This window comes from Tenrec ecaudatus, chromosome 16, assembly GCF_050624435.1.
Source record: "Tenrec ecaudatus isolate mTenEca1 chromosome 16, mTenEca1.hap1, whole genome shotgun sequence".
Classification (NCBI taxonomy): domain Eukaryota; kingdom Metazoa; phylum Chordata; class Mammalia; order Afrosoricida; family Tenrecidae; genus Tenrec; species Tenrec ecaudatus.
Window position 1 is genome coordinate 88,120,506 of NC_134545.1, and position 24,266 is coordinate 88,144,771.

The 24,266-nt window shown below is 57.3% G+C and overlaps 2 protein-coding genes across 3 annotated transcripts in view; one reads left to right on the forward strand and one right to left on the reverse strand.

Annotated features, from left to right (window-relative positions):
* NEURL1 (neuralized E3 ubiquitin protein ligase 1) overlaps positions 1 to 12,474 on the forward strand; it is a 79,900-nt gene extending 67,426 nt beyond the window's left edge. The window contains exons 4-6 of the mRNA XM_075534323.1: positions 10,064 to 10,756; positions 11,566 to 11,712; positions 12,115 to 12,474. Coding sequence (XP_075390438.1) covers positions 10,064 to 10,756; positions 11,566 to 11,712; positions 12,115 to 12,353 — 1,079 coding nt within the window. The 3' untranslated portion in view covers positions 12,354 to 12,474. The remainder of the gene's footprint in view (positions 1 to 10,063; positions 10,757 to 11,565; positions 11,713 to 12,114) is intronic.
* A 2,382-nt stretch (positions 12,475 to 14,856) lies between these two features.
* SH3PXD2A (SH3 and PX domains 2A) overlaps positions 14,857 to 24,266 on the reverse strand; it is a 244,135-nt gene continuing 234,725 nt past the window's right edge. For both annotated transcript variants that reach the window (XM_075533362.1, XM_075533361.1), the window contains one exon: positions 14,857 to 23,782. In XM_075533362.1, coding sequence (XP_075389477.1) covers positions 21,806 to 23,782 — 1,977 coding nt within the window. In that variant the 3' untranslated portion in view covers positions 14,857 to 21,805. The remainder of the gene's footprint in view (positions 23,783 to 24,266) is intronic.

Consider the following 24,266-nt stretch of genomic DNA (forward strand, 5'->3'; position numbering starts at 1 on the left):
CGCTCAACTGCTAATGGAAAGATCCACAGTTCAAACCCACCAGCTGCTCCGTAGGAGAAAAGACCTGGCAATCGGCTCCCATACACACGACACTTAGAAAACCCCACAGGTAGCTCTTCTCTGTCCTGGATTCAGGTCTCTATGAGTCGGATTCCTTGCTGGCACCTAACCACAGTGGTAAGACCACTTTGGGGAGTTGAAGGGAAGGAGGGAAGAGGATGATGGAAAGGCGGTAGGTACCCTGTGAGGAGGGAGTGTGTGCACACAGCTAGGGGAAGGGGTTGGTGACCATGGGAGTAGACGGCTGCTGTGGAGTCAAGCTGTCCAGTAAGAGCAATCGTGGGTGACAGAAGTGTGAGGCCCAGCGAAGTGCTTAAATCAGCTCGGCTGGTCAGAAGCCAGGCCAGGCCGGAACCCAGGTCTCCCGGCCTAAAGTCAGCCGGGGGAGGCCTGTTGACAGATCAGAAGGGCAGTGGCTGAGCCCAGGAGTATGGTCGGAGGGCATGAGGCAGGTGCCCTCCAAGGGGCTGTGGCAGTCTGCTCTGCTCCTGCTCTTGTTAGAAGACTCCACTCTCTGGCCCAGGAGAGAGATGTGCAGACTCTCAGGGTAGCTTCTCTGGGGTGTCAGGCCAGCCCTGCTGCCCCACTGTGAGGGACCCAAGCCTACTGGGGGATAAGGCCCCTGCATCCGGTCCTCTGTGCAGGGCGTGCCCCAATATAATGGCATCAACAGTGGCAGTGGGCCCGCCCAAGGACCACACGGGGCTATCTGAGGCTTCCGATTCCCAGGCTAAACCAATGTTTACTCTTAGCCGTGGCTGCCAGGGGCCGAGAGGCAAATATTAGTTTAAGGAGGCCTGAGCCAAGCTCTTGAGATGGGGAAAGAGTTGAAGATGCGGATCACGACTTCTTCTTCTCGGACGCAATTTTCATTTCCAGTTGACTTTTTAACAAGAAGAAAAATCTGACCACTGCCTCCTCAGTTTCAGAGGTCCTTCTGGGCACTCCGTGTCTGCGGATCCCAAATTCTGTCACTATGACCAAGAGCTGACTCTAGCCTGCCCTGCCCTGCCCTGCCTGACCCACTTCCTCCTCAGTGCCCAGGCACGCGGCGCTTTGAGTGGCAGGATCCCCGGGCACTGTGTCCCTCTTGATGAAGACAGCGAAGTCTTCCATGTGCACGGGATCATCATGCATCGTTAGTTCCTGTCGCTCCTCTATTCCTCATGTTCACTCTCAGAGTGCCTCGTAGGTGCAGGCTTTGACCCAGGACTTCCATGCACTGGATTTAATTTTATCCTCCCGTCAGCCCTCAAGAAGACGGTAGTATTGTACCAATTTTGTAGACCAGGAAATGGAGGCTCAGAGAAACCCAATCACTGGCTCAAGGTCACGTGACCGGTAGTTGCTGGAGCTGAGAGTTGAACCCGGGACCTTGGATATTACCTCTCAGTTCCTCTAGATATGAGTCTATCTGATCTCTCTGTCAAGTCTGGCTGCATGCAGACTGCTACCTTTCTATGACCCCTGAGGATCAGCCTGCCTGCTGGGTGATATGTGGAGAAGGGCGACAGGATGCTGGGAGCCTGCAGTATTATTTTGGAGAAGACCAGTGGGGTGCCTAGGGTCCTGATTTGGTAACCAGATGGGTCTGCCTGCGTCCTAGCTCCCTGCAGGCTCCTGGGGGCAGTGATGGGTCCCATTGTTCATGATGCTCTTGAACTTCCAGCCAGGATGGGCATATACAATTGAAAGAGCCAATGCTGGCGTGGTTTTCATTCACAAAACATGGTGGCTTCTTACACTTCTGCCTCGTATCGCTTTTTGGGGGTCTGGAGACAGTGTATATGTGGAGGAGAGAAATTGGGTCTTAGAGCTGGGGACAAAGCCCTTGTGTCAGAAGCAGGAGACCTGACTGCATCAGGACTTGTCTTGGCCACGCACTAGCTTCGGGCAAGTTCCGCAGCTTCTCTGTGCTGCCCCCTCTCTGGTGAGGCTCGCCGGTCTTGAAGAAGTGAGTGTACAAATGCAAACATGTTCAGGTTGAAAAGTATACCTAACTTTAAAACATCATCCCAAAGAGACACCCCGCCCATTCCCAAGCCAGTCCTCCAAGGATAAGAAAGCGCCTGTGCACAAAGCCCCTGGATCAGGACAGCAGGAAAAGCCCTGCCATCAGAATCAGATCTTGGGACCTTGTCCGTGGGTCTCTGGCTGGCTTCCGTGAAGCCCAGGGATTCGACAGAGGTCTCTGCGAGCCCGATGGCAGGTGCAGAGCGAGGCCACAGGGACTCTGTGCCTGCATCCTAGACTTCAGGAATGTTGGATTCCATTGGACACAAGGATTCTCTCTCTCTCCCCCCCCCCTCCGCGTGGGTGTGTACAGTAGCCTTGGGGGCACTGTAGGACGAGCAGTGGACTGCTAAGCACAAGGCTGGTGGTTCAGACCCACCAGCCACTCTGTGAGGGAAAGATGAGGCTACCTGTGCCTGTGAAGAGTGATAGTCTTGGAAAGTGTAGGGAGCAGGTCTGCTCTGTCCTACAGAGCTGCTGTGAGTCAGAACTCATTAGATAATGGTGAGATTTGGACACACACACACACACACACACACACACACGGTGGGGAGGGTGCTTCATGGAGAAACAGAATGAAAAGATAATGGTATTTTTCCACTAACTTTTTAAAACCCTTCAAATGTGTGTACGTGTTTGTATCTTTTGAGGATCACGCACACTCATGGATTGTCCGAATCCGGCTAGGTGGGTGAGTCTGTGGTCTTGGAAAATATGCTTGTTGCTCTCAGCTCTCCTTTGGAGGCAGGCGTGGCTTTCAGGGGACTGCCCAGCCACTCAAGGTGATTCTGACTCACAGCAAACCTCGGACAGAATGGAACCGCCCCTCTGGCTTTCCAAGACTGTACCTCGACCCCTGTCTCCTGAGGAGCAGCTCAGGGTTTCGAACTACTGACCTTGTGGTTAGCAGCCCAACCCGTACCCCACAACACTGGGGGTAGCTAACCCCTTTGCCTGCAGGCCATGCACCTCACCTCACTGGCTCCTCCCCCTGCCCTGTGCCAGCTCTCAGTCGGCAGGAGGATGTTTATGGAGACAGTGAATGAGCTGGCGGGCGGGTGTGGGCGGCAGAGAGGCAGCAGGTGGCCAGGCGGCTGCAGGCTGACCTGCTGTTAAAGTCACCCATAGCTCCCCATGTGAGTTGAAACAAATAGGACTTGAGGGCTGGGGGTGGGCCCTGATAAAGAAACTAGTTGTGCTCCCGAGGGCCCCTCTGACAGTGCCCAAGCCTGCCTCTGTCACCTCGGACCGGCAGGGCTGGGTGGCTCTGCTCAGTGCAGCCCCAGTGCCAGCCTCAGACTGGCCTCCCTCGACCTCCCTCCTCCCTGGCCTTGCCCACTCAAGCACTGGCTAATGCGGTCCTCTACCCCTTGAGGGCCCTGGCACATGCGAGGTCAACCCTCCTGTCCTTTAGGGCCCAGGTTAAATCCTAACCTGGATTTTAAGTCCTAAGGCTCCTAAGATGCCTTCCCTGGCCCATCCTGAGGCTGGAGGGCTGGAGATCTTTATGCTAAAGAAGATAAGACTCAGAGCACCCCCTCCCCGCCCCGCCCCGAGGCTGGGACCCAGGACACACTGTGCATCAAGACACAGAGAATTTTGCCTCCAGTCAGAGCAGATGGTTGCTGTCTTGGGAGGGGGTGAGCGTCCTGTCCTGGAACATTCTAGCCAAGGCTCAGTGAGGGTTCAGTAGGGGCAGGCGGCTTCTGAGTTCATCAAACCTGAGCTGTTAAGAATCTTGTAACTAATCTGCACTTGAATCCTTTCCCTCCTTTACACGAAGACCCTCCCACCAGCTGCTGACCCTGCATCCTTGCCCCGATAGAGCTCCCCCCAGGGGCCAGACCAGGTAGGAACTGCAGATTACTGAAGTCCTCCCAGAGCAAATGGGCACAGGAGGGGTGCCAGCTTAGCAGAATTCTCTAGGCTATCTTGTGCAGCCTCTCCCCCTCCCATAAACATCTCCGATTCGGACAGCCACCAGATTACATAACTTGTTGCTTCCAAATGGGGGGACCATCCCACTGCTTGGGGTCATGGGCTGCCAGTCTGGTTTGCCCCTAGCTGTCCAGCCCTGGAGTGGGTTCTGGGATGCCCCCCTCTGAGATTTGGGGGATGAGCCCGTCCCTGGCCTCCAACTGGGTGACACTTCACTCTGCCATGACCTTTGCTGTCCCTTCTGTGAAGGTCACTCTGGCCAGCTCCTCCAGCTCAGGTTTCATCTATTTTCGGGCCCCAGCCCAGCTGGGCCCAAGGATGCGAGGGCTATTTCTGCGCTCACTGACTGCTTGCGGCTGCTCCTGACCCCAGGGGCAGAGGTGGTGGGAGAGAAGACAAACATGTGGCGCATACTGGCCCCAGGGATTCCGTTTTCAGCGGTTTCCCAGCCTTTACCCCGCCCCCAACTCCAGCAATGGTTCAAGCAAGACCAAAGGGGGTGTTTCTCACCCCCTTTTTTTCTTTCTCTATGCCCCAATGTGCTTCCCCGTCCCCCCTTCCTTCTCCTCTGTGTCCACTTTTTAACCTCTCTCTCCTGGTCTTTGAAACGAGATTTCATTCTGTGGATATTGACAGGGTGCGTGTCATGACCGATGCACAGTTCCACATAAAAGTTCCCAACGTCAGTTGCCTGAGGACAGGTGTTTCTAACTTTTTGGTTGACAAATTCGACCAAATAGAGTGCTCTGGATCTGTCGGGCACCGTAGGGCGGCTTCTTGCTCTATCTCTGACCCTGCAACCCTGGCACAAGGCAGGCATTTCTGCTCCCTAGGTGAGGGGGCTGAGGCTGGGAGGGAAACTGTTAGTCCAAGAACCACTTTCCTGTGAGACTGGAGATTTAGACCCAGGCCTGTCTGAGCCCAAAGCCCACATGAAACTTCCTCCTAGGCCACTTGACATCAGAGTCCAGTCAGTTCCGACTCTTGGCAGCAACATGCTCAACAGAACAAAATATGGCTTGCTCCCGAGCCAGGCACACAATCGTCCCTTTGAGCCCATTGTTGCAGACAATGCGTCCGCCCAGGAGGGTCTTCCTCTTTTCTCATTGGCCCGTTTACCACGCATGCTGTCCTTCTCGAGGGACTGGCCCCTCCTGATGATACATGTCCAAAGTCTCACCAGCCTTTCTTCTGAGGAGCCTCCTGGCTGTATTTCCCAGACAGGTCTGTCTGTCTGTCTGCCAGTCTGAGGTACATTGAATGTGTCTCTCCAACACCATAATTCAGACGAGACGTGCCTTCCGTCTCCGGTGTTTGTTGTCCAGTTGTCTTATGCATCCCCTGGCTTTGCTCTGGAACACTTTAAAGACGTCTTGTGCAGGGATATGACCGGCGCGGTGCGTCGTTGTGTTTCTTGATGGCTGCTTCCAAGGGCATGGTTCGTGGATCCAAGTAAAATGAAATCCTTGACAAGATTAAACTTGTCTCTGTTAATCAAATGGATGAGACTCTTGACTGGAAGGCACCCCTATGGGGCAGTTCTGCTCTTGGTTCATTGGGTCACTGTCTCTCTCAGGGAGGTGGTGGCCACACGACACTCAGGGCTCACCTGTAGTAGTGCGCCTGAGGCTGTGCATGGGCTGAAGAGGTGGGAAGGCGGGTGGGGAGTCTGAGGCTTCGCAGAGGAGAGTTGTCTTCAGTAGCTGGTTGAGAGGCAGAACCCCACAGGCAGTTAAAAACAAAACCCCATCATGGGTTGGAATCCGACTCTTCACAACCCTAAAAAACAGAGTATGCCTGCGTGGAGTAGGGAACCAGTGGAGAGGTCTGAGGGGCTGGCCCCAATCACAACTAGTACCTGAACACCTGCCCCTACCCCCAGAAGAATTTATTTCAAAGGACGGCATTGAATCCGCTGCTCTGGGAGAGGGACATATCTGATCAGAGCACATGGGAGCAGGTGAAGGGGGAGGAGGAGAGAGTGGAGCACATCCTGGCCCACCAGGCCTTGAGGACGATATTCCTGATTAGACTAGCCAGCCCACAGAGAGGACCACATGGCCGGCCCCACTATGAGATATGACGTCCCTCACGGACCCATAGCTCGACAGGGGACAACACTGGAGACACAGTGTGGGAACTGCGGCTGATCTGATCCCACCACACCAAGGCAAGACACTAAGGAGGTGCAACAGAACAGCAAGAGAATGGAACAGCGAGGTCCCAGGGAATGCTGAAGGTGGACTTTGGGGCCAGGGTATGGTGCCCCAACAGACTGGACTAGAAAACACTCCTAAAGGCCAACAAATAGTCCTTGAATGCAATAAACAAACAAACAAATAAATAAAATAAAAGACAGAGTAGAACCGTTCCGTAGGATTTCCAGGACTGTAAATCCCCCTGAAGCCGACAGCCTCATGTTTCTCTGTCGGAGGGGCGGGTGGGTTTGAATCACTGGCCTTGCAGTTGGCAGCTCAATCCCTGAGTCTCCTTCAGGGGTAGTTACTCGCTGCCATCGATTCTGACTCATAAATACAGGGACGGAGACCTAAGTTAGAAAGCAGGAAACCCGCTGTAAGGCCAGGTTGAGTCAGCAGCGGAACTGGGCTCCCTTGGAAGGAGTGAGGCCTGCTTGAGGGGCCTCTCTGGAGCTGCGGGTGGCTCCCAGCCAGCCCTGTGTTGCCCAGCTCCACGGGCTCTGCACCGGTGTCCTAAAGGGGTGTGGAGGGTTGGTGTGGGGGTGGCGGTACATTTGCGTGTGGCCCACCCCGGAAGCCTGCATGTGTCCCTGGCTGAGCGTCTCTGAGCTCCTTCCCTCCTCAGCCTGCTGCCCTTCTCGGTTCTACTCTCTAGATTCCCCAAGGGCCGATGCCTGGAATCCCCCAGAGTGAGTGAGTGTGTGTGTGTGTGTGTGTGTGTGTGTGTGTGTGTGTGTCTTAGGCCACAGGCCCTCTCCCTCTCCCCACACTTGTCTCAGCACGCACAACCCCCCACCCGCCCCTGCACAGGCCCTCCTTGCCTCTCCACAGCCCCCCATCCCCCCCAGCCGCTCTGCACCATGGCTGTCACCGAGTCAATTCCCTGGAATAATCACATTTTCCAGTCGACTCCCTCCTCCCAGCCAAACATGTTGCCAGGAAACCCTAACCAGCTAGGCCCCAGGAGGCTTCTCCAGAGTGGCAGGAGGCTTGGGGTGAGCAGCACCCTCAGCTGGCCTGATTGCAGGCGACACTCTTCTGGGAGGAGGGGGGAGGGGGAGGAGAGCAAAATGGGGTGCTCTAGAAGCTGTCTGAGTTTAGTGGAGCCAAATGCTGTGCTCTGCCATCCAGCAGACCAGGTTCCAGATGTCACCACCATACATAGACACCACCCCCTTGCCTGGCCTCTGGAGAGAAAGCAAGGCGGGGTGGGGGTCCTGGGACATGGGGACAGATTCTCCCTTGTGGGGACTGAGAGAGAAGATTCCTAAGAAGGAACAGGTTCAAGGGGCGGTATCAGCCCAATTGGGAGCCCTAAACTCCCCAGGGGACAGGGTCAGTGAGCCAGGAGGACCTGAGAATGAAGAAGGTAGTGTCAGGATGAGCTTCTCACAGAACATCTCTGAGCTCCATCTGTAAAATGGACCGCCTCTGGGGGGCTGCTTTAAGAATGAGATGCAAGGCAGTTCATGGATGACATTTTATAAAGTATAACACCCCTATAGAGACTGGGACATAGCCAGCCACTGTGTGTGTGTGTGTGTGTGTGTGTGTGTGTGTGTGTGTGTGTTGATGGTGGAAGGGGGTGTGTGTGGAAAAATGTTAAGGAGGTCGTAACTGGGAAAAGCTTGTTATAAAGAAAGGGAACCTAGGTGGCACGGTTCTGAGCCTGGGCCCACACCTGTTTGTGGGCTTCCTGTGGATGAGGAAAGCCCTGAAATTCCCTCTAAAATTTGTGAGGATGTATTTTTAAAAAAATTATTTTATTGGGGCTCATACGACTCTTATCACAATCCATACATTCATACATTGTGTCAAGCACATTTGTACATTTGTTGCCATCATCAAAACATTTGCTTTTTACTTGAGCCCTTGGTATCAGCTCCTCGTTTTCCCCTCTTCTCCCTCACGAACCCTTGATAATTTATACATTATTATTTAGTCATGTCTTATACTGTCTAATGTCTCCCTTCACCCTCTTTTCTGTTGCCTGTCCCCCAGGGAGGGGATTATATGTAGGTCCTTGTGATCAGTTCCCCCTTTCTACCCCACCTTCCCTCCACCGTCCAGGTATCGCCACTCTCACCACTAGTTCTGAAGGGATCATCTGTCCTGGATTCTCTGTGTTTCCAGTTCCTATCTGTACCAGTGTACATCCTCTGGTCTAGCCAGATTTGTAAGGTACAATTGGGATCATGAAAGTAGGGGGGAGGAAACATTAAAGAACTAGAGGAAAGTTGTCTGTTTCATCGGTGCTACACTGCACCCTGACTGGCTCGTCTCCTCCCTGCCACCCTTCAGTAAGGGGATGTCCAGTTGCCTACAGCTAGGCTTTGGGTCCCCACTCCGCACTCTCCCGCATTCACAATGATAATAATTTTTTTGTTCTTTGATACCTGATATCTGATCCCTTCGATACCTCATGATCACACAGGCTGCTGTGCTTCCATGTGGGCTTTGTTGCTTCTCATCTAGATGGCCACTTGTTTACCTTCAAGCCTTTATAAGACCCCAGGCGCTATATCTTTTGATAGCCGGGCACCATCAGCTTTCATTACCACATATGCTTAAGCACCTGCAAGGATGTATTTTTCTAGAGCGAGAGGTCTAGATTGGTCATCAGATTGTCCAAGGGACTTGTTACCCACAAAAGGTGTCACTTCTTGGCTTTTGGGCTATGACCAAGTGCCAAATGACTGGTGTGGACACAGTGTGATGCCACTGAGATAGAAACGCTACCCCCCCCCCGCCCCCCGGGAAATGTTGAAGACAAAAGCCAGAGTGGTCATCATCTCAGTATTAACGATGCTCCTCTCTGGGTGGTGGACTTCTCAGTGCATTACTGCCGATGAGCCATGTTTTCTGTAAGGTGGCTCAGGTTGGAGTCCCGGCTAAGCCACTTGCAGAGGAGGGGCTGGCTAAGTTTACTTACCTTCTCTCCGCTGCGGTGCCCTTAGGTAGCAATGCTCACCTCTGCAGGTAGTTGCTAGGATTGGATGAAAGAACCTATGCAGAGGGGCTCTGGGGAGGTGGGCCACTCTAGCATCCTTCCCCCAGTGCTGAGGATGAGGAGGAGCCTTGGTGACAGAGTGGTTACTCATTGGGCAGCAAACTGCAAGGTCAACACAGTTTGAAACCGCCAGCCATTCCCTGAGAGAAAGACGAGGCTTTCTACTCTTGTGAAAGTTAGCCTTAGAAACCCACAGAGGCCATTCTACTCTGCCCTCTTAGGAATCAACTCAGGGGCAGTGTCTGAGTGTTAGGGTATCTCATCCATCCATCCATCCATCCACCCACCCACCCACCCATCCATCCATCCATGCACCCACCCATCCATGCACCCACCCATCCACACATGCACAAATATTTATTGTGTGCGATTGTGTGCTTGGAGTTCTTGTAGGTGGCTGGGAATAAAGAGTAAGGGCTTAGTGTTAAAGGAAACACACACACACACACACATACACACACACACACACACACACACACACACACACACACACACACACTGTAGTGAGTAGTGAATAGGTCCGTAAACGTGCAAAGAAAGCCCCGGACGCATACGCTCTAGAAGCAATGCCGCCTTGACTTTTGGTGGCTTTCCCAGCTTCTTTCTGCCTGTTAGCAGTTAAGTGCCTAGGAGGCACAAGCTCGGATCCCTGTTATGTCATAAGCGTTTTCTAAGCCATTGCAAATTCGGTAAGCGTTCTCATGTCACAGGCTTTAAAAGCCAGCGGGAGACCAAGCGCGGGCTGGCCCGCCGGCCCTTGAGCAGGGCGGCCTGGGGCTGCTGGCACCTGACGGCCTCTCTCTCTGTCTGTCTGTCGGCGGCCCTGCGGGCTCCGCGCGGTTAGACAGCGAGCTGGTGCTCCCGGACTGCCTCCGGCCGCGCTCCTTCACCGCCCTGCGGCGGCCGTCGCTGCGGCGCGAGGCGGACGAGGCGCGACTCTCGGTGAGCCTGTGCGACCTCAACGTGCCCCCGGGCGCCGATGGCGACGACGGGGCGCCGGCCGCCGGCTGCCCGATCCCGCAGAACTCGCTCAACTCGCAGCACAGCCGCGCGCTGCCCGCGCAGCTCGACGGCGACCTGCGCTTCCACCCGCTGCGCGCGGGCGCGCACGTCCGCATCCTGGACGAGCAGACGGTGGCGCGCCTGGAGCACGGGCGCGACGAGCGCGCGCTGGTCTTCACCAGTCGCCCCGTGCGCGTGGCCGAGACCATCTTCGTCAAGGTCACGCGCTCGGGCGGTGCGCGGCCCGCTGCGCTCTCCTTCGGAGTCACCACGTGCGATCCCGGCACGCTGCGGCCCGCGGACTTGCCCTTCAGCCCGGAGGCCCTGGTGGACCGCAAGGAGTTCTGGGCCGTGTGCCGCGTGCCGGGCCCCCTGCACAGCGGCGACATCCTGGGCCTGGTGGTCAACACCGACGGCGAACTGCACCTCAGCCACAATGGTGCAGCTGGTGGCCTGCAGCTGTGTGTGGACGCGTCGCAGCCGCTCTGGATGCTCTTCAGTCTGCACGGGGCCGTCACCCAGATCCGCATCCTCGGTGAGTGGGCCTAGACCGGCCCCCATGGTGGCCCAGTGGCTTACACTTGAGCTGCTCACCCCAAGATCAGCAGCTCGAACGCACCAGCTGCTTCTTGACAGAGAGACGAGGCTGGCTGCTTCCGGGAAAGATTACACAGTCTCCCTGCCCTCCAGGGTCACTCGGACTGGGTGGCAGTGGGTTGATTTGGGTGTCTGTGCAGGGCACTATGTTGGGGTGAATAAGTCCCTGCTGGCAGGAGGGCACCTCTTGAGGAAGCGAAGCTGGTGGCTTGTACGCTTAGTGAGGCTGGGCAGGGCTGTACCAACCTGGGTGCCCAGGCAGGGGCTGAGGTTCTCAGAGGGTCAGGCGGGCGGGGCCAGTTTGTTCCCAGCTTCCTGTATGCACCATGCCCCGCGCCCTGAGTAAGGCTGGATCAGATCGAGGAAAGGGAGGAAAGGATGGAGAGGAGCTGAGGGGAGGGTGGAGGGGCCGAATGCAGGCCCAGAACAAGTATGGGAGATGGGAAAGAGAGTTGGGAGGTGGTGGTGACAGGCCTGGGATCCCAGAACTCTAAGCAGGGCTGGTGGCTTCATTTACTGCCCCGGGAAAGCCTGGCCTCGAAGGATCCCCTGGGAGGGCCAGCAGGCTACTTTCGAGACTGCGGATATAACAAAACCTTGGAGGCAGAACAGATTGCCCGGGTGGGGGCAGGGGCTGCAGCCTGTGAACCCCCTAGCCCTGAGCCCAGACAGCCAGTCCAGCAATGTTACTCCGCCCCCCTCTAATGCAAACACACGTGAGCTCCTCCTCCTCCTCCTCCTTCCCAGGCTCCACCCTCTTGACTGAGCGGGGAATCCCTTCCCTACCCTGCTCTCCTGCCTCCACGCCCACTTCTCCCAGTGCCCTGGGCAGCCGCCTCTCCGACCCCATGCTCAGCACCGGCAGCTTGGGACCTCTGGGCAACTCTGCTGGCGGTAAGTGTGTTACTTCCCTGCTCCTGTCCCTAGTTCCCCAGGGACAGCCCGAGCCCCCAAGGATGAGGGTGCTTCTGGGACATGCTGGGTCCTACCTAGCTGGGTGACTTTCTCAGCACCCAGGACGGGACAGCAAGGGGCCCTGCCCTCCTCCCATCCTCCTACCAACCTCACCTCCTACCACTTCGTACCCTGTCTGGTCTGGAGGAGGAGTGGGCCAGGAGGAGGCGTTCCCAAGAAGCCTCTCCCTTCTCTTGCCCAGGAAACGAGGTTGCCCTGGTAAACAGGCCCATTCCCAAACATGCTGATGGGACAAGAGGCTTTCCCCTCCAGGAATCTAGGCCCAGCTCCAGGGGCTGCCGCAGCCCTACCTTCCCCTGAATGGTGTCCCCGTGTCCCCAGGCACAACCCCCAACTCGCCAGTGAGCCTGCCTGAGTCACCCCTGACCCCCGGCCTGGGCCAGTGGAGCGATGAGTGCACCATTTGCTACGAGCACGCAGTGGACACGGTCATCTACACTTGTGGCCACATGTGCCTCTGTTATGCCTGCGGCCTGCGCCTCAAGAAGGCCCTGCACGCCTGCTGCCCCATCTGCCGCCGCCCCATCAAGGACATCATCAAGACCTACCGCAGCTCGTAGCCCAGCGTGCCACCCCACATGCGCCCCTCAGTGCGGCTGGCAGGCGAGCTCAGCGGAGCACCCGCTCAACAGCCTCTCTCGCCCCCCTTCCGGATGGAAGCTCTTTCCCTCTTCCATTAAATATGGGAAACTGAGCCCCCTTGAGGTTTGGAGGCACAGAGGGGGTGTCAGGCAGGGAGGTGGGGGGCAGTGGGGCGGGGCCGGATTGCTTGGCAGAAGGAAGGGAGAGAGGCCCTACTTACTTCCAGTCTGGACATCTGATTTCCCAGTATGCCTAGGGGCAAGGGCGGGGCCCCATCTGAGCGGCTCCCCCATCTGGGGCTGACCTCTGGCAGGTCCCGCTAGTCCACTGGCCCCTTTGCCGGAAGCCCACCACAAGACCATTCTTCCGGGTAGCTGCGGCTTAGCTGGTGAGGGGAGAGACTTTCCCAGCCTCCTGTGGTTCTCTCAGCCAGCTGCCCTGGCACAGCACACAGCCTGCCCAACAGCACCCCTGCCATCTCCTCTCTCCCTGCCACTTGGGCGTGGCAGCCAGGGGCCAGAGACTGGTCAGTGGATGCCTTCATCCCTGGGCAAACTGCGGAAGGCTCCAGACTCGAGGTCCTGGCCCCATCTGGCTGGGGTGTGGCACCCCCCTCCTGGCCATGGCTGTTCTGTCTCAGTCATCTCTCTGGCCGCCCTGAGATTGCGAGGCATGGGATCTGCCTTCAGTCAGGGTCTGCCACCGTCTCCAGCCTGCTGACCTGCAGGGTGGCTGCAGCTCACTAGGGAGGGGCCGAGGGCCGGGGCTGGTGAGGAAACTCCCTGGGGTAAGATCAGCCTTTCTCATTTTAATTTATTTATTTATTAGGTTTGTGTGTGTGTGTATGGGGTGGGGGGTGAGTCTCCATGACCTGGGCCCCTAGAAATGGTGCCCTGGGTGAGTGGGGCACCAGGCAAGCAGGTCATGCTTCACAGACCCCAGCCCAGCGGGTACCGGGAGCCGGCCCTGCTCACCATGCACTGGAACTTCCACAGGATCAGCAGGCAGAGCGCCTGAAGAATTGTGCTGTTTTGCAGAAAAGCACAGGGAACAGAGTGCCCTCGGTGCCAACTTCTGGGCTGGAGCAGGCTCATCAAGGTGGCTCAGAAATGCCAATGGGTCCAGTGCCAGGGCCTGGGGAGCCAGGTCTGAGGAAAGACCTGGGAAGACAAGCCTGGAAGGGGCCAGCCTCCCGTCACTCCCCCCCTGGGACAAAGGAAGACCGCCTCCTCTGGCCGCAGCCATCACAGCCATGCCCGCCTGCCTGATTGGCTGGGGCCAGGTGTCAGGGCGCCAGAACTCTGCATCTGGCCAGGTCAGCGCCCCTCTGAGCCTCAGCGTCCCCCTCTGTCAAATGGGGGTGGGAGTGTCGGCGTGACAGCGTGATGCTGGGGAGTTCTTTGGAGAAACTGCAGTGGGTGGTGTGACAGGAGCCCTTGGGTCAGGATATCAGCGTGGGCCTTGCAGGGGGCCTCTGGGGACAAGACACAGGTCCCCAGTAGCTGTTCTTCCCAGGAGACCTCTATATCCTGTGGGGGTGAGGCTGGGGAGTGGCCCCACCTGATCAAGGTCAGACAAAGGCAGGGGCTGGGTAGTCTGAGGGTTGGGAAGAGGAAGCCATGTGTCTCATCTGTTAGTGTGTGGGCAGCCCCCTCCCTCCCTTTGTGAACCCGGGTCTCTGTGATCGTGAATAAAGGTGATTCCGTACCAGCCTGAGGGCTGTGCTGTGCAGTGGAAGGAGGGAGGAAGGGAGGGGGAGCGGGCTGAGTGTGTGTGTGGGCATGTGTGTATCCTGGATACTAGGGGAGTCAGTTCAAGACCTGGGTTTCCGAGGCCCTGAAAGAGCTGGGGCAGGATGCCGCCTGGGTTGTGGGGACTAGAGCGGGACTCTCTGTCTGGATCGGCTGACGGGGCGAAGCAGAGCCTTGTTACACGTTGAGAGGAAGACGACCTTGCCTTTCAGAGGGCCTGTGGTACTGGGGCTCTGGGGTCCCGGGTGTAAGGCCTGCAACTTCCTCTTCAGGCTGAGCAGTGCCCAGACCTGGAGAGGTATTTTGGGGGCAGGTAGTGCCACCTAGGGGCCAATGGAGGGGTGGCCAGTCTTCGTAGGTCAGAGGAGGTGCTGACTCCCCAGTGCAGCAGCTACCCATCCAGGACCCTGGGAGAGGCGCAGCTGGGGAAGGAGACCTTGAGTACACCTGGGGGGGGGGGTTGGCAGTAGCCTTATTTGGAGTGTTGGGGGGGGCTAGCTCGTACCCCCCTTCTGCTGGAAGGATCCTCTGGCTTCCCAGTTTCTACCTAGACTCTCACAGCCACAGCTGCTGCTCCCACCAGGACCCCATGGCCCTGCGCTGGAGTCCAGAAAAAGGAGGTGAGGATCAGAGGGCACAAGGCCTGCCCTCAGCAGACACCAGGCCCTGTGCACTTGCTGCATTCAGGGCTGTGGCGTTGGCACTCCAGTTGCCGGGGTGAAATAAAGGATTTCTGTTCTGTTAAAAAAACTTTATTTCGTTTTCAGGGAAATATAAGATGCATGTAAACATAAAATATAAAACAAAACCACCCAAATCTTACAGTCTGGAAGCATGCCAAGACAGCATTTTCAGCTGGCCACAGAGTCCCAAAGGACACCAGGGGTTTGGGTCCTTTCCCTCGGGACGCTGGATTTTTGTGTTTATTTTTAAGGTCACTATGCACAATGTCAAGAACATGGAGATAGATTAGCACCACCAGAGGGCCAAGTCTTTTAGCACTCACCCTGACCACTGAAGCTGATGCCCTTCTCGCTGGCCTCCCTAGGTGGGGCCACGGGACATGGCCCGTTCACACCCAGCCATGCTTTGGGGACTGCCACTCACACCCACCTTCCCCCGAAGCTGCTCCTCCCTGCAGACCTCTTGGCACCCGGCAGTGGATCTCCCTGCCCATACCGTGTCCTGGATGAAAGAATTTACAAACTGGCTCTGTGTATCCTTCTCCCCCTGCCCCCCAAGCTCTCAAGCCTGTGTGCCTGGACTCCAGGTCACTAGAAAGGGGGAAAGGTGTGCCCATGACTGAGCCGGCCCTTGACTCCCCAAGCACATCAGGGAGGCAGGCTGGGCACACCGGTGAACCACATGAACAGAAGAGCCAATGCCAGGGTCTTCGTCCCCCGTCGGCCTGCTGGAGCCTGGGTCCCGAGGTTCCAGTTGGTGGATGGGGTGGGATGGAGGGGAGAGGGGTCCCTACTATATGTGGGCAGTGGGCCTTGGATGGATTCCAAAGTTTTGAGACTCTGACTGCACTGGCAGCCAGTGGATAGGGAGAACCAGCTGGGAACCTGGGAGACAGATGTCTGCCCTGGAGCCAGGGTCTCCAAACTCCATGCCTGGCCCACTCCAATCATAGAGGGCCCAATGTGTGGCCCTTTCCTCTGCCCAGCTGATAGTAATGGCCCAATCTGGAGGCTTTTCCAACTGGCTGGAGACTAGGGTACTTAATCACTCATGCTAGCCTACCAGCTCTCTTCTTCCCCACTCAAACCTGACCTATTCCTTCTGAACAAAGACAAAACCCAAGATTCCAAACCCTCTCTGAGCTCAAACCTTCTCTTTCCTGCCTATAAGGCATCTACTTCTGGAAGCCCCCCTTCCCAGTGAAAGGTCAGTCAGCCCTGACCACCCCACACATCCCCCCTCCACCAAACACACATCCTCCCGACATGCCTCTGGTTCGCCTCCAACCAATGTGCTCCAGCAACCCTTGCACCTGCAATATAAACCTTCCTCTCCCCCCCCCCCCCGCCCGGTCCATTAGCCAGGCTGGGCTGGGAACCAAATGGGCACCCCATTCTCTAAGGCCACTAAGTTCTAAGATTGGGACGGGGAGGGGACTGATGGTCAAGGTCAAAGTACAAACAAGAGTAAAGCTCAAGTGATGGCTGTGTGGTAACTCCATTGTTGGGAGCAAGAGAGCCCGAGCCCGCTGGCCGCCTCGCTCAGGTAGTCACGTGCCAACGTGCTGCCCTGCTTTCAGATGGGACACCAGGTGTGGCAGGGCAGGATAGCCAATCAATGGGCTGTTTCCTCCTGAATTGAGGCTATAGGTTACTGGCCCTGACCACAGGTATGAGGCAGCACCAAATGGGGATAGTGGCTTAGCCCAAATTTGCTCATCAGCATCCCGCTGGAATCCTTCAGAATACTCCAGGCCTCTCAGGCTATGGACACGTGTTCATGGACACACAGGTGTGGCTCTTGCTGGGCTCACCTGAGCTAGCTCAGCCTGCCCATCTCAGAAATCCTACACCCAAGCAGCCCTTCTCCGGGGACTGATGGCATGAACAGGGGTGGGACGGTGTGCCTGGGAGGACACACTGTAGATGGGTGACTCAACTGAAACAATCTCGGCACTTCCACACCCGACAGCATCCGCTTTTTGGTGCCCGGGACAATGGCCCCGGTTGCTGCTGCTGCTAAATCTGGTAATGCCAGTGTTAAGTTTCCAACTAGATACTGACAAAAAAAAATTTACCAAAAGTAAAAAAAAGAAAGCAAAAGACACATTGCACTCTCCAGCCAGGATGCTGCGTGCAAAACACACACACTCACACACACACTCGATGTCAGAAGTGGCAAGTCCTGTGGGACCTGCCCAATGTCAAGGACTTGTTCTTTGGAGATGGCTCCCCCGGTGTTTCTTTCTTGAACCCCGTATTATTTAATCCAAGTGGGAAAGCACCAACACACACACATACACACATACACACACAGCCCTCAAAAAAGTGAGGGAATCCAAATCCTTTAGCCACCTGGATGGTTTTCTCTCCAGAGAGCTTCGCATGGAGATTCTCAAAGACATGGTCCCAGATATCTCGGGGCGGGTCATCAGAAAATTGGTGGGAAAGGCCCATGAGCTATTGATTCCCTTCTGCATGAATTTTTGGAAGCCCCCTCATGAATCTGGTGATGTGTTCAGAAATTCACTGAGAGGGGCTGGGTCAGCAGTATACAGTACTGGATGGTGGTGGTGGGTGGCACGGGGGGGGGGGCGTGCGGGGACAGTGGTCCAAGGGACAGAGCTCCAAGGGTCAGGACCCCGCTAAGATGCTCCATCCTTCTGCTTTCTCAACCTGCAGGCTGGCTGGGCACCTGGCTTTGCGAAGTTCTGACCCTTCTCCAAGGCCCCTGGGGTCAACCTGGGGGCTGGGGCTGAAGTGATGAGATGGATGATAGCCGGAGCTCAACACCAGGCCCAGCTGCAGGAGGGGGGGCATGTCTTGGGAAGGTGGAGATGGGGGTTCAGGACTCAGGGCACCTACCCTATCCCCAAAGAAGCTGGTTACAACCTAGAGGGTGCCTGCCCACGACCTGAACTGAGGTTACTTCATTTTAGAAAGATTTAAGGACACATTACAAGGGCCACAGCCCAAACATTGGGTGGCTGGGGTAAGAGCCCTGCTGGGAGTTGTTTTGGGGGCAGATCTTTCTGGGCAGTGGGCTATGGAACAAGGACATGGCACTGGGAGCAGCTCCTTGAGGGCCCCCTCGCTCAGCCTGGGCGCTGGGGTCCCAGGGGATTGGAGAGCCCATGCTTTCTCCCTAGGCCCCTTTCTTTGGTGTGGCTGACACCCAGCAGAAAAAGGGGGCCACCACCTTGTGGCCACCCCTACCGTCGTGCAGGGGAGGCGAGGGTGAGACCGGATTCTGCCCCAGTTGCCATTCTTCCCAAAGCCCCGTCTCCACCTTCCCCCCACTGGACCCAGGAGCCCCCCATCCACTGCTGTCCAAACCAGCCTGGCATCCATCTCGATAATATTGCACATTTCCTGTCTCTCAGATTGTTTTCATTTTCGATTGAGAATGCAAAGTATTTGGAGGAGAGGAGGGGAAGGGAGTAACCTTAAAGAAATAATACGTTAAATACAAAAAACCAAAACAAAACCAGGAAAAGTGAGGGTTATTTTTATCTTTTTCCCCCTCCCTTAAACTACCCAACCGAGGTCTATACTTAATAGTTCTATGCCTACTCTGCAAATATTTAGTAATAGGAAAATAATGCTTGACCCAAAATTCCCTTGTCTTTTTCCCTTAGATGACAAAAGCAGTAACGTCTTGCTGAGGAAAGCGATGGATACAAAAGCCAGTAAAATATGCTTCTAACATCTGAAAGTGATTACAATGGTGCTATATAATGCCTTCGTCGAGACGGAGAGCGGAGGAGCAAGAGGGGTGGCTGTGGGCCCAGCCGTAGCATCCACTGGGGGCTCACACACCCCAGGGCAGACCAGCTCACACTCCTGCTGCTGGGGGCTGTTCCATCCTGGCTTCCTGCCCTGTCCCTAGAGGTCCACTTCCTGGTGGGGGCAGTATGGGGGTGCCAGGCAGCCCAGTCAGGCTGCGGTTTGCAAAGAGGTGGGAGATAAAGACACCCCCCCACCCCCACCCCCCACACACGCCTAATAAAAAGGGTTTTAAACTGAAAGAAAAACAAAGCACCAACCAATACATCTTCGGGCATTATAAGAACCTCAATAATGACCTCCGAAGGGCTCATTAGGGTTAAAGTTGCAGTATACAGCAATACAATGTCATTTCACATTTTCAATCAAAACCAATGGGCCACTAGGTTTGGACATTGCTGAGATTGCCTTCTGTTTCCAGTCCGATCTGGTTTTCCTCCAGATGGGTCAGAGCCACAGCCCCTTCCTCCTCCCACCAGCTGCTGGCAGGCCCTCCACCGCTCAAGGGAAAGAAGTCCTCCCACCCACGGTCCGGCCAGGAGCCGGGGGCACGGGGCACAGCACCCCCTGGCCATGCTGGGCCTGAGGGACTGGCATACACCCTCTTGCTTCAAGTATTCATATTCTCTTTGGGCTGGCAGGGTTTGTGCTGTGAGTTGGGGTGGGGGTGCAGTGAGGGAGAGGGGCAGGGAATCAATCCCTGTTTACTGTTTATGTCTACACGCTGCCACCAGGCGGCGGCACGCCCTACTTCTCCCGGATGCCTGAGTAACTCGCAGCCATCCTTAGGACTGGGAGTCACAATGTAAACATGATGACCACACGAAAAACAATGGGGGGGGGGTTGTATAAGGAGTCATGTAAGGGGCTGTGTGACATTGGGCAAATCGTTTCCTGTCACCAGGCTGCAGTTAGGAGAGGTGGGGATGGAGTGACCCCTCCCCCCCCATCAGGTCTCATCCCGTCCTGCCTTTTCATGACTTTGACTTAAGAGCACCGAGGAGGAAGGAGGGTGGGGGGCGTGGGTGGTGGTTGGGGAGCAGGCGACAATGGGCCTCACAGGTGGTGGAGAGCCCCCACGGGGCAGAGGGGCAGGGCAGGCTGGCCCTGGCATCACTCTCTGATGCTGTGCAGCTGTGTCCCGTACCCCTTCCTGGCTGGGCATGCCCACTGAGGATGGAGCCGGCTCAGTGCAGGTAACCGAGGGGCCAGGCCGCTGGGCCCTCGCCCTGGAAGGGAGTTTACGCGGAAGGTCCCTGAGCCCTGCAGCCACTCCCCTTTTACATTTTATTTTAAATAATCATAAATTACTTTGTTTTCATTTAATAAATACGTGCTGTTTAAAACTGAGGAAAGCATATACTGCATCTTTAAGGAATGCACTCCCACGCTCCGGGTTTCTTACCACCCGCCTCGCTTACTAAAGTGCATTGATTAAAACGTAATGAACCACCTCTTCATCATCATTGTTCAAAGAAGTCAAAAAATAATATCACTATGAAGACACTACGCCGCTACCGTTAGTACTTCAGTCTTAGCAGGTTAACGCGACACCCAGCTCGATTTAATACTGTCCAGCAGAAGAAAAGAACTAGTTTCAATGTTTACACAAACCAAACCATCATGCCCACCACGGCCCTGGGACAGACAAAGAGGAGCGGTCTGCTACAGCTGCCCGGGCAACCAAGGGTGGTGAGGGGTGAGGGAGCTTGGGAGATCCCAGGCAAGGCACAGAGACCCCCGGGGTCCTGTGCTTGTCTCTGGGCCCAGGAGCCAATTGGGGGGGCAGAGGTGGGTGGTGGGTGGGAAGAGGGTACAGAAAACCCCCAAACCCAAGCCCTTCACCCAGGGATTCTGGCCGCGGCATCCCGGCGGTGTGAAGTCAAAGGCACGTGTGGGAATCCACTCCCAGCAAAGGGGAGTCCTTGGGAAGCTGAGGCAGCTTCTGGAGCAAGCCCCCCAAACATCAACAACAGAACGGCACAATCCAGAGCCGGCACGGGCCCGTGGAGTGTGATTCTTGCATTTCTCTCTCCGCCAGGGCGCTGCCCCTTGGGGAGACCAGGCTGGCTCCTGGCTCGGAGATCCTCTTCATCGGACACCTGTCGCATCAGCAGCAGGCCGAAGGGCCAGCTGGGCCCCGAAGCCCTGGGGTGCCGGGGCAGTTCCAGAAGCCTCTCCGTGCTGGGACACTGCCAGTACCCGCAGAGAGTGGCTCACTCTGTGGCCCAGGGGACACGGTTTCTTCTCTAAACACCACCTCCTCCTCCCTCCTGGGGAGGATTTTTTGGCCCCCTCAAGGCTGGGCAAGAACCAGGCCGGCCTCACACCTCCGCCCCCCTTCTTGTCCCCACAGTGGAAACCAAACTGACTTTGGTGAATGGAGGGGGCATGACATTCAACCAAAGCCAACAAAATAACCCACTCCTACAAGCGAACAACAGAAAAGCCCAACCACGGCCCATCCCTTTCTCAGAGGGACCACCTTTTAGACTCCCAAAGAACCTCTAAAATAAGATCCCAAACCAATGGCCTGACGTAAGCTCCAGGTCAATCAATTTCTCCCGAAACGAACAGGAGGTGCCGGCTGGAAAGACTCCAGTGCCCCCTGTAGATAGACTGGGAGGAGGAGGATGGGGAGGAAGCAGCCCCAGCCCCCACCGCTCATGCTCTGTAAACTCTTCAGCTGCTAGTGTCCCCCAGGGGTGCCCCAAAGAGGATGGGGCAGAGACCATTGAGAAAGGTGGTCCTTGGTGGCACCAGCTAATAGCTGGGGGGCAGTCAGAAGATTCAGGAGAGCCCTCCTGAGCCAGTGGGGGCCTGGCGCACCCAACCATGGTGGGAGGCGGAGGCTGCTGGGAGCCCAGGCCAGCTCAGGAGACCCAGGGTAGGGCAACACCAGAACCACCTCCAGCAGTCCAGGGACCAGCACCTGAGGCTGGACAGGGCAGGGCAGAGCAGGGCATGGGAGTGGGAGGGGGTGCATCTGTGCCCCTCGGGTCGGTCCAGCTCTACAGCCAAGGCACAGACGGCGCTGCCCACATGACGGGTCCCAAATGGTGTACAACCCACCGACCAGCGAAGTCACCACACGTGGGCCTCAGTGTCCTCTCCAGGGCCCAGCCCGTGGGGGCCCCTGCCACCACACCCCCGTGGGATCTGGTGAGCTCTCCCTCCCGGCACCCCGTGTCTGGTTGCCCCGTGCCTGAGTCAGTTCTTCTTCTCCAGGTAGTTGGAGGGCACCCAGCCTTTGAAGGGCTTCACCCCATCCAGGACGTGGCAGTACCACCAGCCGTTGGGGTTCCTTTCGAGCACCTCCATGGACACCCCCTCCTGGAAGCCCGCCGTCTCCTCGTCGCCCTCATAGTCCGCGATGGAGATGTACACGTCCTTGAGGTTGTTGTGGATGAACTGGGACTTCTCGATGGGCTTGGGGCGCACGGGGGACACGGGGATGCCATTGCGCTGGGCCGGTAGCAGAGGCGAGCTGGAGTCCTGGCTGGCAGCCCGCTCGGTCAGGCGGCCTTTGGCCTCCGCGGCGGCCGAGCTGGCTGTGCTGAAGGAGGAGTTCCTACGGACGCCCCGGAGGCTGTCGGTGGCCGTGAGGGACTCGTTCCTGCGCAGGGCGCAGGACAGGTTGTTGTCCTTGGGTGGTGGGGACACGAACACCGACTGGGGCCTCACGGCCACCTGCCGGACGCCATTGCGCATCTTTACAGGCCCGGCCCCGGGGGCCTTGCTGAAGCCCCCAGGTGGCTTGGAGGGGATGGGCGGCGTGGCCTTCTTGCTCTGGTTGACGGTGTCCAGGGCCTGCACCCGCTTCTCCATCTTCTCCAAGCTGTCTGGCTTGCCCTCATGCTGTGGGCTCTTGGCCGTGGCCGTGGTGGACCCAGGACCCGAGGGCTCGGGCTTGGGATGCTCGTTCTCGCCCAGCACCAGATAGTGGGAGGGGGCCCAGCCCTCAAGCTCCCCGAGCCTCACGTACCACCACCCGCTCTCCAGCTTCTCCAGCACTTGCACCTCCACGCCCGCGGGGAAGCTGATCTCCGACTCCTGCATCTTCTGGTAGGCGCTGCACGTCATGTAGACACCGGCCGGCCCTTCCCTCTCCTTCTTGGTCGAACCGGAGGGGGGAATGGTGGAGGAGGCAGGGAGGGGGATGAGATCGGCCGAACCCCGCCTCGGCCCCTCCGCGGCCGCCTCCAAGGCTGAGGTCGGGGGCGACTCCGAGTCCTCGCTCTTGGAGCCCCGGAGGCCGCCGCGGAGCTGGCCTGTGGGCCTCAGTTGGCGCCGCAGCGTGCTGATGTCCATCTTCCCCTGCTGCTGGGACTCTGCTCCGTGCAGGAAGGGCTTGGGCCGGACCGATGGCTTGGCCCGGGGACAGGAGGCCAGGCCGGCCTTCGCGTCTGCGTCCTTGCGGGCCCCGAGCTTGGGGGTGCCTCGGATGCCAGCGTCGGAGGCAGACCGGGGCTTCAGGTCGCCGCTGTTCTTGGACAAGGAGGACGTGGATGAGGAGGAGGAGCAAGTGGTGTTGATGGTGATGGAGGAGGAGGAGGAGGAGGAGGCCGAGGAGCGGTTCTTCCCCAGCTCGGCCTGGGCATTCTTCTCAGCTTTGAGCTTGAGCAACGAGGAGGACTTGGGGGAGTTTTTCCTGGCCAGCGACAACAAGGAGCCCCCCGGGGAGTCGCTGTCCCCGGAGGAACCCCTGGCAGACAGGCTGTCCTCTGCAAACGGCCGGAAACCCTCGTTCTCGTAGATGGTCTCCTCCTCCAGGGCCACGTCCTCCGATGACTCCCCCACCTTGAAGCGGGCCCGCTGCAGCGAGGAGGCCGGCGAGGGCCGCCGGGGCTGAGCAGGCCGCCGCTCCCCCGAGGCCCCGTCCTCCCCGGGCTCCTCACTCGGCTCGGGCTCCGAGTCGAAGCCAAAGGCCGGGATGTCATATTCGGGCTCCTCGTACTTGAGCGGCAGTGGGGAGTCCTGGCCTTCGCTGGCACCTGCCACGGGCGCCTCCTCAGCCTCTTTGGGCTTGCTGGGGGGTGCCGGTGGGGGCACCTTGGGCCGGGTCAGCGTGCTAGTGCGGCGGTTCAGATTAGGCTTCTTGCGCTTATCAATGTAGGATGCGGGGGCCCAGCCTTCCTTCTCCCCGATCTGCACATACCACCAGCCTCCCGAGTTCTTATCGATGACCTGTGGGGGGGGGAGAGAGTGAGCGACAGGTCAACTCCTTGGGCGGACCGCTGGATGCTGCGGGGCACCAGGCTCAGGCTGTCCTTTGGCTCCAGGAGACCACCCCTTCCCCAAGCCCCCTATGTGATGGGCCAACAAACTGAGTTTAAGTGACTCAGGATCCAAAGCAGCACGTAGCGAGGCCAGAACACCAACCCGGGTCTCCAGTCCTCATGACTGTGAGGGTCCCTTGCTCCAAGTCTCTCCAGCCTCCCCCACGGATCCTCTGCTCTTGCCTGCCCCCACCCCAAGGTATCCAACTCACCAAGGTCTCCCTTGTACAAAAGCCTGCCCTCCTAACTCCCTTGCCCTCCCTTCCCACCCCCAATAGGGCTAGAGCAAAGCTCAGAACTGCAAGAGGCCGTCTTGGGTAGAAGAGGATGGGCCGGTGCAGGAGAGCTGCATGGACCACCTGTCCCTAGTGCCCCTACTTCCTGGGCCTGAT